The sequence below is a fragment of the Phialemonium atrogriseum genome, assembly GCF_030411735.1.
Source record: "Phialemonium atrogriseum strain 8032-3 unplaced genomic scaffold QBC33scaffold_7, whole genome shotgun sequence".
Lineage (NCBI taxonomy): Eukaryota > Fungi > Ascomycota > Sordariomycetes > Cephalothecales > Cephalothecaceae > Phialemonium > Phialemonium atrogriseum.
Window position 1 is genome coordinate 329,979 of NW_026848144.1, and position 16,743 is coordinate 346,721.

At 55.8% G+C, this 16,743-nt stretch overlaps 6 protein-coding genes across 6 annotated transcripts in view; 5 read left to right on the forward strand and 1 right to left on the reverse strand.

Moving 5' to 3' along the window:
* The window catches only part of QBC33DRAFT_532311 (glycosylphosphatidylinositol anchor biosynthesis), a 2,975-nt gene extending 1,681 nt beyond the window's left edge, over positions 1-1,294 (reverse strand). The window contains exons 1-3 of the mRNA XM_060427366.1: positions 622-1,294; positions 332-562; positions 100-272 (exon numbers count right to left, since the gene is read on the reverse strand). Coding sequence (XP_060285331.1) covers positions 100-272; positions 332-562; positions 622-870 — 653 coding nt within the window. The 5' untranslated portion in view covers positions 871-1,294. The remainder of the gene's footprint in view (positions 1-99; positions 273-331; positions 563-621) is intronic.
* A 451-nt stretch (positions 1,295-1,745) lies between these two features.
* Positions 1,746-3,201, forward strand: QBC33DRAFT_447490 (putative ornithine aminotransferase; the record flags this gene model as incomplete). Its single annotated transcript, XM_060424431.1, has 3 exons — positions 1,746-2,249; positions 2,298-2,999; positions 3,064-3,201. The coding sequence occupies 3 exons, from the start codon at positions 1,746-1,748 to the stop codon at positions 3,199-3,201; spliced, it is 1,344 nt and encodes a 447-aa protein (XP_060285332.1).
* A 3,072-nt stretch (positions 3,202-6,273) lies between these two features.
* On the forward strand, positions 6,274-9,456 carry QBC33DRAFT_557174 (kinase-like protein; the record flags this gene model as incomplete). Its single annotated transcript, XM_060429785.1, has 3 exons — positions 6,274-6,405; positions 6,611-9,233; positions 9,299-9,456. The coding sequence occupies 3 exons, from the start codon at positions 6,274-6,276 to the stop codon at positions 9,454-9,456; spliced, it is 2,913 nt and encodes a 970-aa protein (XP_060285333.1).
* A 1,240-nt stretch (positions 9,457-10,696) lies between these two features.
* Positions 10,697-11,711, forward strand: QBC33DRAFT_532330 (uncharacterized protein). Its single transcript, XM_060427367.1, has 3 exons — positions 10,697-11,238; positions 11,335-11,468; positions 11,538-11,711. Exons 1-3 carry the CDS (start codon positions 10,826-10,828, stop codon positions 11,648-11,650), a joined length of 660 nt encoding a protein of 219 aa, XP_060285334.1. The 5' UTR covers positions 10,697-10,825; the 3' UTR covers positions 11,651-11,711.
* QBC33DRAFT_609846 (zeta toxin-domain-containing protein) lies at positions 11,697-13,183 on the forward strand. Its single transcript, XM_060432407.1, has one exon. The coding sequence runs from the start codon at positions 12,012-12,014 to the stop codon at positions 13,014-13,016; it is 1,005 nt and encodes a 334-aa protein (XP_060285335.1). The 5' UTR covers positions 11,697-12,011; the 3' UTR covers positions 13,017-13,183.
* Positions 13,184-13,872: 689 nt separating this feature from the next.
* Positions 13,873-16,527, forward strand: QBC33DRAFT_342980 (uncharacterized protein). The gene is made up of 7 exons (XM_060423772.1): positions 13,873-14,007; positions 14,093-14,181; positions 14,272-14,561; positions 14,626-15,047; positions 15,111-15,147; positions 15,202-15,316; positions 15,370-16,527. The coding sequence occupies exons 1-7, from the start codon at positions 13,974-13,976 to the stop codon at positions 16,198-16,200; spliced, it is 1,818 nt and encodes a 605-aa protein (XP_060285336.1). The 5' UTR covers positions 13,873-13,973; the 3' UTR covers positions 16,201-16,527.
* The last annotated feature ends 216 nt before the right edge of the window (positions 16,528-16,743 follow it).

Here is a 16,743-nt window from a genome sequence, read left to right on the forward strand (position 1 = left end):
CACCCCCCCCCCCCCCCCCCCCCCCCCCCCCCCCCCCCCCCCACCCCCCCCCCCCCCCGCCCCCCCCCCCCCCCCCCCCCCCCCCCCCCCCCCCCAAACCTGCTGATGGTGCCGTTCTGTTGGAATAGCTTCTGTTTGTTCTCTCTAGAGTCACCAAGGATCTCCCACGGCCAGTAATAGAGGGCCACCACGGTCAAAGTCGTCTCCATCGAGTTGGAAAATGTCCTTGTTGAGCAATACCAGAGCCACGGGTTGAAGATTGTCATCCATAGCTGAGCATAATTGAATTGGTCAGGTCAATGCCACAGGAGTTGAGAGAGAAGTTACGCACGGCGGACCATGCCGAGTTGCTACCCTGGCCATATATCTTCTCTGCAAACTTCCATGTATAGAAGTCGCTGAGTGCCGAGAATACTGATTGAACCACTTTTGGGAGCGCAACTAGGATGAGAGCCCTAAATGGCGGGAAGAGCTGGAGGACGCTCATAAATTTATCGGCAATCATGTACGCGGCCCCAAACAGAGCCGGATGCAGCGACGAGCGCAGCTGGTGCTGCCATTCCTGCTACTGTGTAAACAGAGTGCAAAAGGGGGCTGGAGTTGATGAGGGTATGTGTGTACCCAGGTGAGCCAAGCTCCACTTTGCCCGCCAAACGCGATGCTCCATGCTGGTTCCAGGGCCTGGAAATACTCATCAGGCTGAAAGAAGGTCCGGACACAAAGAGCGTTGATGAACCGGAGGACAAGGAGGACTGAGAGGATATCTTTCGACTGAGCTGCGAGAACTTCGGGATGAAGTTTTGGAGCAGGACGGGATGTGGAGTCAAACTTGGAACCTCCTTTGGGAGGGGGCCCTTCCGCAGGATTCATCGGATTCAATTTTCTGGGATGCTCGTGCTACAATCCCACCCGGTGAAGCATCTCCGGTTGTTATTGTCTGAGCTGATGAACACCTCGCATCTGGTGCAGAAGTGTGCTGTCCGCTTACAGCTGGCATTGAGTGTTACACAGCTGGTACAGTATAGGTAGTTCGTAAATCCCCAGCAGTTGCTATGTCTGTTCTGATTGGGTAGGCGGGCAGGCTGGGCTTTGCATTGTGAGGGTAATTAATAGGGGTATGATTGGTTCAATTTCTCGGTTCTCATCAACCCCGCATGACCGTTATCGGTGGGCGGGCCTATGACCTCAATTCGTAGGTACATTCCAAAAATTGGATTGCTAGAACAGATGAGAGGGGTGAAAGTGGCGGCGTGAGAGGCTCGGTCACTCAGACAGGATTTACTCCGGATTGATGTCACGCTGTTGAGAGAGCTGCCAGGATCAACGGAGCATGGAGATGGAAGTAGCTTGGTACAGGTATCGCTTTCCTTCGGCACTGTCCCCGCTCGGTCAGGTGGTGGCGGCCAATTGGTTCCAACAGCTGCCCGGCGACCTTGCACTTAGGGGTATAGTGGCGGTTTCCAAAGGAACACATGGGAGGTTTAGGTTGTTGGAAGCTACCTACTTAATCCCCTGAGACTCCCGCCCCTGATCTATCCGTCGTTCTCACGAGTACAACTATTCCAGAATACCCAAGTATCCCAGAGTCAGCTGAGCTCTTTCTTGGATAACTAGAGGACTTACTTTGTGCCAATCAATATCAATTCAAGCTCTATTACCATTCGACACGAAGGAAACGAAACAGAAACAGATACCAATCCAGCGATTTGAACGTCGACACCCACTTGTAATCCCGAAACATCAACATGGCGCCGCATGCAGACAAAGATGGCCAGAACGGCGGTGGCTCGCCGCTGCCGTCCTCTAGGTACCACGCGACCTCTACCAAGGGAGCAATTGCTGCCGAGAGCCAGTACGCCGCCCACAACTACCATCCGATCCCCATCGTCTTCTCCAAAGCCCAGGGGGTCAACGTGTGGGACCCCGAGGGCAAGCACTACCTCGATTTCCTCTCTGCCTACAGTGCGGTCAACCAAGGCCACTGCCACCCCGAGCTGATCAAAGCCCTCACCGAACAGGCAGGTCGATTGACGCTGAGCTCGCGAGCTTTCTACAACGACGTCTTCCCGGTCTGGGCTGAGAAGGTTTCGAGGGTGTTTGGCTACGACATGGTGTTGCCCATGAATACCGGCGCCGAGGCCGTCGAGACGGCTATAAAGATTGCGAGGAAGTGGGCGTACAAGGTCAAGAAGGTTCCGCAGGGAAAGGCTCTTGTCTTCGCCGCGTCTGACAACTTCCACGGCCGCACCGTAAGTCAATGTGTGTTTGTCTGGTCGACCATCTAATTCGCAAGGTAGATGACGGCTATTTCTCTGTCCGTCGACCCGGAATCAAGGGATAACTACGGACCGTACGTGCCCAACATCGGGGCTGTAAATCCATCCACCGGGAAGCCGATTCGATACAACAACATTCCGGACCTGGAGGCTGTCCTGGAGGCACATGGGAAGGAGACGGCGGCTTTCATTGTCGAGCCCATCCAAGGCGAGGCAGGAGTGGTCGTCCCGGACGACGACTACCTCCCCAAGGTTGCGGAGCTCTGCAAGAAGCACAACGTTCTCTTCATCTGTGATGAGATCCAAACCGGCATTGCTCGCACCGGCCGGATGCTATGTTCCGAGTGGGCGGGCGTCAAGCCGGACTTGGTGACCCTGGGTAAGGCAATCTCGGGCGGCATGTATCCCGTAAGTTGCGTTCTCGGCAACAAAGACGTCATGCTCGTCATCGAGCCGGGCACCCACGGGTCGACGTACGGGGGGAATCCCCTTGGCTGTGCCGTCTCGCTCCGCGCGCTAGAGCTGGTCGAGGAGGAGAAGCTGATGGACAGGGCAGAGCGGTTGGGTCACATCTTCCGCGAGGGTGTTGCGTCCTTCAAATCGCCCATCATCCAGACGATACGTGGAAAGGGCCTATTGAACGCCGTGGTCATAGACGAGTCGGCTGCTGCTGGCAGGACAGCTTGGGATCTATGCATTCTACTAAAACGAAAGGGCTTGCTGGTAGGTGATTGTGGTCCGAGCGAGGACTTCCCCAAGGAGAACGAACGACGGCTAAGCGTAACAGGCGAAACCGACTCACGGCAATATTATCCGATTTGCTCCCCCGTTAATCATCACAGAAGAAGAGCTGCAGAAGGCTCTCACTCTCATTGGAGAGTCGCTGAGGGAGTTGCCTACGGCGGAGAAAGCCGAATCACATTAGTGTGGAGTAAGGGGGGTTCGGGTTGATGATCCGGTTGCTGGACCGGTTAAGAGGTTCTTGATGTCGAGGCTTCTGACTCGTTGGAAGGCTTGTCATACCGAGGTGTTCTCGAGCGGGCCAACGAGGGGCCCCTGTCTAAATTGGCCCATGTTCCCATCAATTGAATTGTGCATGGATGGTGGATGCAAGCGCAGCTAGGTAGCCTGAGAGGCTGGTAGACGTGGCGCCCTCATGGGCCTGACAACATTGCCATGCAGCGTGATTTGTTATACCAAAAAAAAAAGGCAAAAACAATAAAGTGAAATTGTCTGCAGCTGCATCTCTCCGTGGCGCATGGTTCAAGCTAGCGAGGCCGGGAGCCTCACACATGCGGCCATCTTGCAACCAAACGAGGTTGGCCGGAGCTGTCATCAGTGGCTGCCTCACCTCATGCAGATGGTGATTGGCCATCCAATTCCAGGCAGGTTGCAACCCTCAGCGCCTCCCTCGCGCTGCTCACAGTGGAACTCCCACAACACACCGGGCGTTCTGCAGGTGCATGGACAGCAGGCTCTCTCCGATTTGCCGAACAGGGGGGATGTAGTAGTGCTAGCCCGAGTCGAAACGCCTTGCCGACTTGTCGAGACGTAGGCACGTGAGGGATCTATTGCACCAGCATTGGCCCTCTCATGAGCGCGGCTTTCCTTCCATCCTGAGGTGACCTCCCCGCAACTTGAGTTTGCTGTGGCTTGGCAGCAGGTGACTACAAGCTAGATCACTAGGATCTTACCCATGGTATGCAGCAAACCTAGACTGCTGCTATGTACTGCGTACGTGGAAGGCACTGGCACAGGGCCAAGCAAGAAAGGGGGAACACTCCAGAGTCCAGACCCCAGAGAATAACGGGCAGGTTGGTTCCCGTTTCTGATACCAAGCCGTTGAGGTTACTGTTGCAGAGCCTCGAAAGCCAATGACGTGCGAGACCAGCAGGAGGGATGTGAGTGGGCCACCTCCACTCATCGTTGACACACCGGCACCTGACTCACTCCACCAAAACTGGCAGCGAGGTGCCCGTCTACCTACATGTGTATATGTAAGGTGCCTGGGTAATTAGGTAATAGTCAGGTATGCAGTGGCTAGATAATAGGCACTGGGTGTTAGGAAACACAGAAGGAGACAAGCGGATTGATGAATCTGATATGTCTGATATTAGAAGTCTGTTGTATGTATAGATAGGTATGTACCTATGTACATACAAAATAATAATCCACGATGATTACCTTAGGTAGGTAGGTTAGGTAGGTAGGTTCCATCTTATTAGCACCAAGGTGGACGTTTAACTTGCACTTCTGGAAATAAAGTGTCTTCTCTTCTTCCAAACTGTCTACCTAGGTACCTGGCCACAAGATAAGGGTTTTTCAAGAGCAAGACTCTCTCCGTCGTGATGCCATCAGCAAGCTCCCCACATCCGTGAAAGCTAAGGTGCGCACGCTGTGGTGTACCTACTTGGAAGTGTATGGCTAGCGTGTATGGACGAATCTAGACAGATCGTCGGTAACTAACCTGAGCGAAGGTTTTTGCTTTCGTACTTCCGTACGTTGATACGTAGAAAGAACCACCATTTCAATGATCACGCATTCATTGCGCGATCAGAGGTTCAAGATTCCAAGGCATCAAATGCGAGCATTAGCCGGCGCATCACGCCAACGCCGTGGCGATTCGCCCGGAGCAGGGATGTTGGACTCTTCGCAAAGCGTTGTCCTCGCGATGCCCACGAGCCTGCGCAGCCAGCTTAGATCAAGAACGTTACGTAGCACAGCAGCTTTTGGGGATCGCTTAACAACCTAAGCTTCTTCAACCTCTCCGTTGCGCCCTTCACAGAAAACCTTGATTGGCGATGTTGTCGGAAAGCCTTATCGCAGATACCGTCTTGGCGCCTCCGACCTATGAGAGCAAGAATACGCTACTCCGTAGGGGGCTAAGTCTGGTACCGATTTGGAAAACTCACGGGACCCGTGGAAGTAGCTCCTGAGTACCGGCCCGCTTGATGAGCCTCGCGGAGCTACCTGGCAGTCACTTCCGAAACGTTCAGACGAAACGTCCATTTGTTGTGGCCACCCAAGCCCGGGGTCCACCCCCCACTCTGTCCCATGGTCTCCGTCGCATCACGAGTGCTGTTGTTGAGTGACTGTCAGTCATCGTCAACGGCTGCCCAGGCCTCCCCTAAATCTGCTGTGCGAGCCGCCTTGTCCCAGCTGGTTTAGGTGCTTGAGCCCGCCACCAAATCAGGATCGAAGGTCCCCTAGAAGTTGCCCGTCGTCATCCACCTCAGTCTCACGGTCGCTTCCATTCTACCCACGCCCATCCTAGTACCTACCTTCTTACTTTCAACCTTGAACGTACCTAGCTTAGGTACCTACGTACCCTACTTAACCTACATTTATTATCTCGCCCATCTTCCAACTCTTCATCCTCTTTCTCTCTTCCCTCATCCTGTCCCCTTTCGACAGCGAGACAGCAGTTCTGCACATCGCCCATTCCGAGTCATTCAGTTGGTCTTGGATTGTCAGTGGAGCTTTGACTCGAGGTGACACCAGCTATCAGAGCTTAACCTCTGTGGCTCACCCAGTACCCCAGACATACAGGTCTGTCCCTTGAGGTCTTTGACGAGGCTCTGCAGCTTCCATCCAAAGCCGAGTGCCCTGTCTGTCAGTTGTTCATCTTCCAACTGGCAGCATCATTGTTATCATCGCTCTAACTCCCAACCGCAGTTACCTTGCCCCCCCCTCCCCCCCCCCCCCCACTGTCCGATCTCGACTTGGCTTCTGCCTTCTTCAACCTCGACCTATCGGAAACCTACCGTCGCCTTGACACCGACCACAAGCCGCCCTTGAGCTCGATCTACCTGCCTTCTGTCCTACCTACCACCCCCTCCCCCCCCATCCATCAACCCATCTCGCCTTGCATCAAACATCCTCCAAACGTGTACATGACGACGCCCCCAACAGCCAACGACCTCCCACCCTTATAAGCCCCCGGGCTACCGTACAACCCAGCTCGTTTCCTGCTCTCGCCAACCCTCTGCAGGAAGTCATGGCTGACCGAGCCTCTTCTTCCGCCTCGTCCAGGCATCCCAAGCATGGGGGCGATTCCGTCGGCCAGTTCGTCATCGACCAAGAGATCGGGAAAGGAAGTTTCGCCCAGGTCTATTCTGGGAGGCACAAGGTTGGCCCTGACCTCGCCCCTTTCTGAACCCTTTTTGGATTATCCGCTCCCAGGCACTCCCAAATGCAACCTCCCATCCCCATGCTGGCATTCTCTCCAGAAGTCGTCCCGGCGGCAGCCTTGATGCACCTACCTCTGGAGCCTATATGCGGCGTTGGGCGATGGCTTCCTCTAGCAGTAACTCGGCTAACATAGCTCACGACAGGTCACCGGCGCTCTCGTGGCCATAAAATCCGTCGAACTGGCAAGGCTCAACAAGAAACTGAAGGAAAACCTCTATGGGGAGATCAAGATTCTCAAGACTCTTCGGCATCCTCACATTGTCGCCCTCCATGACTGCGTCGAATCCGCCACGCATATCAACTTGATTATGGAGTACTGCGAGCTTGGTGACCTCTCGTTGTTCATCAAGAAGAGGGAGAAGCTGATCACAAACCCGGCCACCCATGACATTGCCCGCAAGTACCCGAATGCCCCGAACTCGGGCTTGAACGAAGTCGTGATCCGCCACTTTCTCAAACAGCTTGCCAGTGCCCTCAAGTTTCTGAGAGAAGGCAACTTTGTTCACCGAGATGTCAAGCCGCAGAACCTCCTCCTCCTTCCTTCCCCCCAGTTCCGAGATGCCCACAAGACGACCAAGCAGATCTTGAGCGCCAGCCATCATTCACTCGTCCCTGTCGCTGGACTGGCTTCTTTGCCGATGCTAAAGCTTGCAGACTTCGGCTTTGCCCGTGTCCTTCCCTCAACATCCCTCGCCGAAACTCTCTGCGGCTCGCCGCTGTACATGGCTCCCGAGATTCTTCGATACGAACGGTATGACGCTAAGGCAGACTTGTGGTCCGTGGGGACAGTGCTCTATGAGATGGTCACTGGGCGGCCGCCGTTCAGGGCCGGGAATCACGTTGAGCTTCTTAGAAAAATCGAGGCTGCCGAGGACCAGATCAGGTTCCCCCGGGAGAGCATCGTTAGTTCCGAGATGAAGTCTCTGATTCGCGCGTTACTCAAGCGCAACCCGGTTGAGCGTCTAAGTTTCGATAATTTCTTTGCGCATCCCGTTGTTACAAGTGCAATACCTGGGCTGGTCGAGGACGATATCCCGAAAGAGGAACGCCCAACTCCCAAGGACGCAAGGGCGGCGACGAAGCCGGAGGATCCAGCTGTGCCTCTTCGGAGAACGTCCTTCCGAAGACTAACCCCGGACCAGGACGGGGGACGTGAAGCTGTTCCTCCATCACCTAAACCCAGGCGATCATCGCCCCTTGCCACTCCGGTCGAGGCGAAGCCGAACCCCCTAGAGCAGGCCCCCCAGTCGGGTATGAGCTATTCTCCCGGTCGTGAAGGCTTGGGTATCCGGCCCCGTCCACAGCCGCCCGTACCAGCACCGACGCGGCCAGGGTACATCGCCGAGCGAAGGCATAAGGCCTCGAACGCATCTCTCAAGCAGCCCACCCGCGAGTATCGACCTGACGACGTGGACGAGTACGCCAGGGGTCGACCGAAACCCCAGGCGGATGCGGCTGCAGCTCAAGCGCAGGCAGAGCAGGAGGTCGCCTTTGAGCGTGACTACGTTCTCGTCGAGAAGCGACATGTCGAGGTCAATGCGTTTGCAGATGAAATGGCGGCCAACCGACAACTAACAGAACAGCGGCCATCATCATCTGCGAAATCAAAACAGATTGTCCGGCGAGCAACCCAGCAAGGCAGCCCTACCTCGACTACCGGTGCCGTCCCGGCCATTCCATCGCGTAACACCCAGGTTGCTCAAGGCAAGGCCGACCACTACCGACATGCCTCGTACGACAAGAACGTATCAGGCAGTCCGGGCTCGGCGACCTCGTATATTAGCAAGGCCATACAGGATGCAAGCTTGCGCCTGTTTGGGTTCAAGTATTCTCCACACGTCCTTGGGAAGGGGCCCTCGCCGCCACAGCTCTACAGCCCGTTCCCAGCGTATCCGACACCGTCCGCCCCTGTCGGCCTCATCGGCGATGGAAAGCAGAGCGCCCCGGTCGATGAGGACTCTCGGGTTGCCCAGTGCATCGAGGAATATGCGACGCGTAGCGATGTCGTGTATGGCTTCGCTGAGGTCAAGTACAAGCAACTTGTGCCTCTGGCTCCTTCAATGGACCATGGTCTCGGCGGCATTCCTGCCGACAGGATGGCCTCAGATGACGACCTCGGGCTGACGGTGGAGGCTATTCTTGCCTTGTCAGAGGAAGCACTAGTGCTGTATGTCAAGGCACTGTCACTCCTGGCGAAGTCGATGGATATCGCCAGCCTGTGGTGGTCTCGCAAGAGCCGGACAGAGCACAGCAACGGCGGGCTGCTTTCTTCCTCGGCACGCGAATCCTCCAACGGCCAGACCCTACCCCTGAGGGTCAACTCGGCCGTCCAGTGGATCAGATGCCGCTTCAATGAGGTTCTGGAGAAGGCCGAGATTGTCAGGTTGAAGTTGGTCGAGGCACAAAAGCAGCTGCCCGAAGACCACCCCAGCCACCCCAGCAATCATTATATCGAGGCGAATTCGGCCGGCAGTGCCAGCGCGGAGGGCGTCTTCCTGTCGGCGGGCATTAGCGCCGAGAAGCTAATGTATGATCGTGCCCTGGAGATGAGTCGGGCAGCCGCTATCAATGAAATTGCAAACGAGGATCTCCCCGGTTGCGAGATCTCTTACGTTACAGCCATCAGGATGTTGGAAGCCGTCTTGGACAACGACGATGATATTTCCAAGCGACGTACCTCGGGTGCGGGCAGGGGCGATAGGGCTGCCCCGAAGGACGAAAACCCCGGCGAGATGAATTCAGATGATCAGCAGGCTGTCCAGAAAGGTGAGATGATGGGATTCATTCCCTCTGCCGACTCTACAGCTACGATCCGAGCTAACATTGGGCAGTCATCCAAATGGTAACCGGAAGACTCGGGACGGTTCGAAAGAAGCTGCACATGATCGCAACAGCCTCTAAGGCGCAACAGCATCAACAGCAACAATACTTGGTCCAGCGACGCAGTGGAGACCTCACAGCACGCAGCGTACCATCTCATTCCTCCTGAACTGGGTGCGAACTTGTGACGATTCACACGACTATATCCGCTAGATTACGAATCTGGGCCCCGCGGCTACCTTCTCGGCCTGTGCGCCGAATGGGAATGACATTCTTCGGCTCTCCCTCGACCGCCACAAAATTCTCATATTTTCTTCTTCCACTTTTTGCAAAGGCCCATTCATCATATCATACATTGGAGTTGGTGCATCAACCTGCTGGGTCAGCTTGTCCCTGACCGACTTCTGACACTGTCTTTTCTTTCGATCGTCTCCACCGTAACCGGTGGTGTCGTTTTCAGGGTCTGTTTTCATTGCTTTTTTTTTAAAGTGTTTCCGGAGTACATCGGCAGGGCACTCGGGAGTCAAAGGGCCGCATAACTTAGTACTGGATTAGGACGGTGTGCTTCAGGGGGTGGGGATCAAATGGATGCGATTTCATGCTGGCCGAATACCCTTTGGACGGTTTGGCTTTCTTTTCGCGGTGACATATCCACCGAGGCTTGTATGTATTCATCAGAGCAGCGATTTCTCTCTGATTTCTATTTCCTCTTCTTTTCTCAGTCATTTCTGGTCCCCCTTTCTAGGGGCTAGGGGCTTGCCGGCCTCCATCAGTGGCATGACAGGATCGGTCTTACTAGGTCTGGCATCTCTCTCGTCACCCCCACTGACTGGTCGGCTAGATACTTCGTTGTCTTCGGAGGCTACATTCATGTTGATCAGTTCACCACCAAACGTGTATAGAATAGATTGTCTGCTGGGGATACATTGCGCGTTGGTCAGGGGAGGAGACGGCCAGCCGCATGGATTGCGCTTTTTTTCCTTTTTCCCCTTGGCAAGGGGACCTGCTGCGTGGGTTACTAGTAGGCAAGGATGGGTTGGGGGTGGCAAGTGTCGAGGATGTCCCTTGGCAAGCAAACCCAGATACACAATGGAAGTGTGAACTTGACAATGACTGCCTGCTTACCGGTGAACCTTGGGCCCTCCCGTCGTCAAGGCAAGTTTGGAGTAGGCTGTTGCTCTGTGACATGGAACCTGGGGGTAACGTGATAGGACTCTTCTCCAAGACTTGGAGGTACCTGCCTAGGTACCTGTATGGAAGGTGCGTTTATTATAATCAATTCCCGAGGGCAAGAACCTGGAAGGTGCTTCCCAGACTTACCTGTCTAGGTAACCAGGTACCTAGGTTCCTGCCTACTGGGTAGGTGCCTGGTAGGTATCCGAGATGCTAGGTTTCGAAAAATATATTGGTATTCCTCCGCGTCCCCTGACACTGCGCAAACAGAACCAACACCAACATTCCTGCCAGCATCGCCAGCATAACAGCTATCGCCATATCGCCCGTCCTTGCAACGCACGAACTACCGCAAACCTCAAATTATGGCTTCGATATACGATCAGGACGATGCTGATCCATCACATAACTTGATCGCCGAGTCAACCATGGCAATTCCGCAGGTCAAGACAACTCCGCAAATGCCACCTCTGTGGCAGCCTCCACAGGAGTCACAACCCACCGCATATCAACCTTACGGCATATGGGATCCACCTCCGTCGCAGCATGCACAGGTGCCACCACCCACCGTATATCAACCTTACGGCACACCGTCGCAGCATGCACAGGTGCCGTCACCCACCGTATATCAATCTCACGGCACATGGCATCTACCGGATCAGCAGCAAACACTTGTTAATATGCAGCAGCAAACACTTGTTACTATGGAGCAAATGCTTGCTGGTATGCAGCAACGGTTGGAACTTCTAGAAGCCAGCATCAGTACCCTAAATCTTGAGTCTGTCCCTACATGGACCCGATTTACCGGGCACTCCTCACTAACAATTCTTTGGGGGAACCTGATAAGGAAATATAATTAACAGGTTAGCATCAGGAACTCGGCCCTCAACCCGGACCCAATATTTGGCGGCAGTGACGCGGTCCTCAAACGTCTCCAGAGGGTCTGGGACGACGGCGGCGAGATGCTTGGATTTCCGGTGACGCCGACTCAAATCTCTCTCATGTCTGGTATGTCCACATGTGTTCTCGAACTAGTAGCCCTGAAACGTGTGGGATGTTAAATAAAGCGTTGATCAGATACCCGGACAAACCAGGTACTGGAAGAGATCGGCTTTCTGAGAGAGCTTACGCCGGAGGATGGAGACGCCAGAAAAAAAATACTCCGGAGGATGTGGCTAGGTACTTGGTAATAAAAAAAGCCGCCCGCCCGAGATCTTGGGGTCGTGGGGTTTGGGGGTTGGGGTTTGGAAGCAAGTCTTGGTTTTCGGCATTGGCCAACAGCGTTTGTTTTACTCCTTTCACCATCGTTGGGGGAAGCTCTGAATAAGCGTTGCAAGTGTCTCCATTAGTCTCGACCTTTCATTTCCGGCGTGAGTAGGTCCGCGCTATGTTCTATCCCTTTGCCGGCTACTAGACATATAGATAATGCGCTTCAAACCTTAAACATCGCAGCATTTCACTGGCCCAGTTACCGTTCGTTTGCCTGTACGCAGTAACAAGACCAACCCCCAACCACTTCTCTCGTGCTTGGGTTCCCTCGCGCCCGGCGTCATGGCGTTCAATTCCTACGTCCTCTCCGACGCCGAGTCGCAGCGGATCTTTGACGAGGAGATCGTGCCAAACGAACTCGGGCCAGCCATCCAGCACCACCACCACCGCCACCAGGACGGGAGCGACGGCGGTCGACAGCCCCTGGCGGTCCTGATCGTCGGCCAGACGGGCGCGGGCAAGACGCGCGTGGCGCCCATACTCAAGAACGCCATGGCGGCGGCGCGGGCGGGCCCGCCCCCGGCCCACTTCATCGCCGACACGTACAAGGCGTACCACCCGGCCTACGCGTCCATCGCGGCGTCGGACCGACCCGAGCGCGCGTCGCCCGCCACGGGCACCGACGCGCGCCGCTGGCTGACCATGGCGTGCGCGCGGGCCGTCGAGGTGCGCGCCGACGCGCTCGTCGAGTCGGCCTGCAGGCACCCGGACGACTTCCGCGGGCTGGCGGAGGCGTTCCACGCCGGCGGGTACCGCGTGCGGGTCGCGGTGCTGGCGGTGCCCGGGGCGCTGAGCAGGTTGGGCATCTTGGCGAGGTTCCACCAGGATCTGCCCGAGGCGAGGTCGGGGAGGCTGCCGCTCAGGTTGACGCCTAGGGGCGTCCATGACGAGAGCTATGCCGGGTTGAGGGGCGCGGTGGAGTTTGTGGATGGGTCGGAGGCGGCGGAGGCGGTTGCTGTTGTGAGGAGGGGGAACCTGGTCGCTTATCGGGCGGATCGGCGGCGCGGGGAGCGGGAGCCGGAGGGTGGTTGGGGAGGGGCGGCGGCGGCGCTGGAGGCGGAGAGGAGGCGTCCCTTGCCGGAGGGGGAGCTGGCGGCGGCGGTGAAGGACTTGGAGGCGCTCGAGAAGCTGGGGGTCCCGAGTGTCGCGGCGCAGATCGAGGAGATACAGGGGCTGATCGAGCCGCTGATGAGGGATGTTGCTGATCCCGAAGGAGCAGGGGCTGGGGCGTTTCCTGAGCTGGTTCCCTTCGATGCAGCCGAGTTTGTGGGAGGTGGCCTTGTGTAGGTTGCGGCTGCTTGTTTGGGCATATACATTTTGAATATCGAGGAAAGTAGTCGTTCATCTTGTATACTTGAAGGTTTACCTGTACCTTGATAACCATTACCTTTTTTCTGGGACATATTCTTATTACGTCTATACCGAGGATATGATAGGCCCTCTTTGAATCTAGGTGTTGTGCAAGGTTGCTTATTTCACGACGGTTACACAGAGTGACTCGTTGGCTAAGTTCTACCTTGCGCGTTGTTGGGTCTCCCAGTATAGGGGCTACACGGGACTGCAAGAAAGCGTGTCAAGGGCCAGCCGTCGAAACATGTTGGAGAGAAGGACGAAGAACGGCCAGCTGAATACAGAGATAGGGAAAATTCGAGGTGTAATAGTGCCCGAACCTTGCCCTCGCGGAGCTGCCGACTTCCACGCCGGTTTAACAGGCGCTAAACCGGCGATGGGTAGGGCGACCTAGCACAGGCAGCGCACCAGCCACCCCGGGCATTAGTCGGGGGTCCCGGATCCATCCCACGGTGTCATTTCTTGTGGATTGTGGGTCCCACCCGGCCGTCGCCCGAAGAGGTCGGGGGAATAACCCAGTTAATTTGTCGGCTGCTGTCGTCCGAGTCCTCTTGTGGTTTTATTCTTTCTATGATTTAGGTAATCGAAGCTCTTCTTTTTGCGGGGTTTATTCCTCTCACCCTCGAAACGCAGGCGGGAACAGGGGCTACACAAACTTTGGGTCCCCCAACCCGGTCACACTTGATTATTAGAGGCTCGAGCAGGCGGGGCTACTTTCTTGGTAAGGGGGCACAGCTGGCTGAGTTGCGACACCTCCCCTTATTAGCTACCTACCTTCCGATACACCTCACAAATTATTCCTTCCGCGAAACCTCCAACTCTCTCAGCAAGAGTAAATAACTGCATTCTCGTACTCGCCCCTTTGCTTTTGGAACTGGATAACTCCCCGCCCACATGGCAGGCCGCTTCGTTCGCGCGTCGAAATATCGTGAGCCCCCCCGGCCCCTCAACCCTCAACCCAGACGAATTTCCGCATTGGCCAACCCTGCATCAGCTGCTGACGCAACCCACAGGACATGTCTTCGGCAAGTCTACCAGGAAGGAGTTTTGCTACGATAATATCCACATCAGCAGAAATGCCTGGGATACCAACTTGGTAAAGGTAAGCCGCACCCAAGCGAGTCGGAGTCGGAGCTGTGTCGATTGCGCGCGAGAATGGCGTTAGGCGCTGATCACCTGCGGGGTCCTCTAGGTCAACCCCGAATATCTCTCTGTCAATTGGGAATCGAGCGGTGGAGGCGCATTCGCCGTCATCCCCCTCGAAGAGCGCGGAAAACTCCCAGACCAGATACCGCTGTTCCGGGGCCACACAGCCACAGTCCTCGACACCGATTGGAACCCCTTCAACGACCGCATCATTGCTTCCGGCTCCGAGGATGGCAAGGTCTTCGTCTGGGAGGTGCCACGGGATTTCACACTCTATACCGATGCTGAGGAGATTGAGGATGTCGGCCCATCCGCCAAGCTGACGGGCCATTCGAGGTACGTCTGCCTACTTGCCGACGGGAGCTACAATGGTGGACAAGACTGACAGACCCTCCTTCAGAAAGGTCGGACAGGTCCTCTTCAACCCCGCCGCCGAAAACATCCTCGCCTCCGCCTCGGGCGACTTCATGATCAAACTGTGGGACATCAACACGGGACAGTCGCCCCTTACACTAAAGCACTCGGACATCGTACAGAGCCTGTCCTGGAGCGCAAACGGCTCGTTCCTGGTCACGACATCGAGAGATAAGAAGCTCCGCGTCTGGGACGTCCGTCAGGAGAAGCCGGTACACGAGCACCCCGGACACGAAGGCGCCAAGAACAGCCGGGCCGTCTGGATGGGAGAGCACAACCGTATCGCCACCACCGGTTTCTCCAGGATGAGCGACAGGCAGATTGCCCTCTGGGAGCCCGGCCGGAAAGACCCCATTGGCGGGTTTAGCTCCCTTGACTCCATCTCTGGCGTGTGCATGCCGTTCTGGGGTATGTAGAGCAGCATGTCCCCTCCCCGGAAAGAAGACCGGTTGATGCTGACGCTGAATCCAGATGATGGTTCAAACATTCTGTATCTTGCCGGCAAGGGGTAAGAGTCATTGCCCCCTGAGCGTGTTTTCGTACCATAGGTTAACAATATCAGCGACGGAAATATCCGATACTTCGAATACGAAAACGACAAATTCGAGTTCTTGTCCGAGTACAAGTCCGGAGAGCCTCAGAGAGGTATTGCCTTTGTACCGAGGCGCGGTATCAATGTAAGCAGTTGCCCGTTTAAACTCAATGGTGTACCAAGGCTGAACAGCATCAGGTACATGAGAATGAAATCATGCGAGCATACAAGACCGTGAACGACTCCTATATCGAACCCATCTCCTTCACCGTCCCCAGGAGAGCAGAAACTTTCCAGGCAGATATCTATCCGCCTGCCACTGGGCTCAAACCCGCCGTGTCGGCCAGGGAATGGCTCGGTGGCAAGACTGGTATCCCTCCGAAGATCGACCTCGAGAGCGTCTACGAAGGGAGCGCGCCAGTCGAAGTCCCAGCCGACTATAAACCTCCGGCGGCGGCTCCCGCGCCAGCAGCCGCAGCAAAGCCCGCCCCCAAGAAAGAGCCCGAGCCATCGCCGGTGGCCGCACGAGCGCCCCCGCCATCGACCTCGGAGCAAAAGGCCTCGATTTCGGCCATGGCGAACAAATTCCAGGATGACGACGAGGAGGATGACGATGACACTGAGACGTCCAGCTTCGAAGAGGTATCGAGGCCGCCCCAGAGAGCGGCCCTGCCGGTTCGGTCCGAAGCAAAGGCCCCGCCGCCAATCAAGGCCACCCCGGCTTTTGCGCAGGCCAAGCCCCCGTCTCCCGTGAAATCGCCGCAGCAGTACTCGCCCACCGTGTCGCGGACCGCGAGCACGCCGACTGCGCCGTCGATCGAGTCCTCGCTCGAGCAGATCAAGCAACTCCTGGAGCAGCAGACCAAGATAATCAGCGCCCAGAGTAGCAGGATCGACGCGCAGAGTGACAAGATCGGTGAGTTGACCTCCGAGGTCGATACCCTGAAGAAGAAGGTCGGCTCCGGATCCCAGGACCAGAGTGAGAGGATTCGACAGTTGGAGCTCGAGCTGGAGGCTGCGAGGTCTTGAGTGATTGCCCTGCTTTGGGAGTGCTAGGATAGGGGGAAGGGCCGACGGAAAAGGGTTCGTAGGTATCAGTGTGCGGATAAGCTGCTCTGTGATGAATGTCAATCTCCAGCATTGTACAAAATTCGGTGTTGGGGAGTAATCGATGCGTTTACACTCTTCAGCTGGTCCAAAAGCTCGAGTTGGAAAATATCAGCGCTTGATGCGATTCGATATCATGAAACGGTCGGAATCCAGGCTTGTCGGGCTCCTCTCTTTGCATCAAGCGACGAAGTTTTGATTAAACAGCAGCTTGAGTTGCCAAATGAACTTCTCTTTACGTTCCAAGCGCCCTTTTGAGCCACTTTGTCCAACATCCCTTTCCCGTGGTGTGGTGCCTTCTTTGTCTGAAGTGGGAGACACCACCCTTTATATTCCCCTTGTCTGCAGTTCCTCTCGACTGAAACAATATCCCACGTCTTTGTTATCAGCCTTCACACTCTTCACAAGCCCTTTGTTAGTCGGCCCAAAACTACTCGACGCCAGTATGTTTATATGCAGTTCATG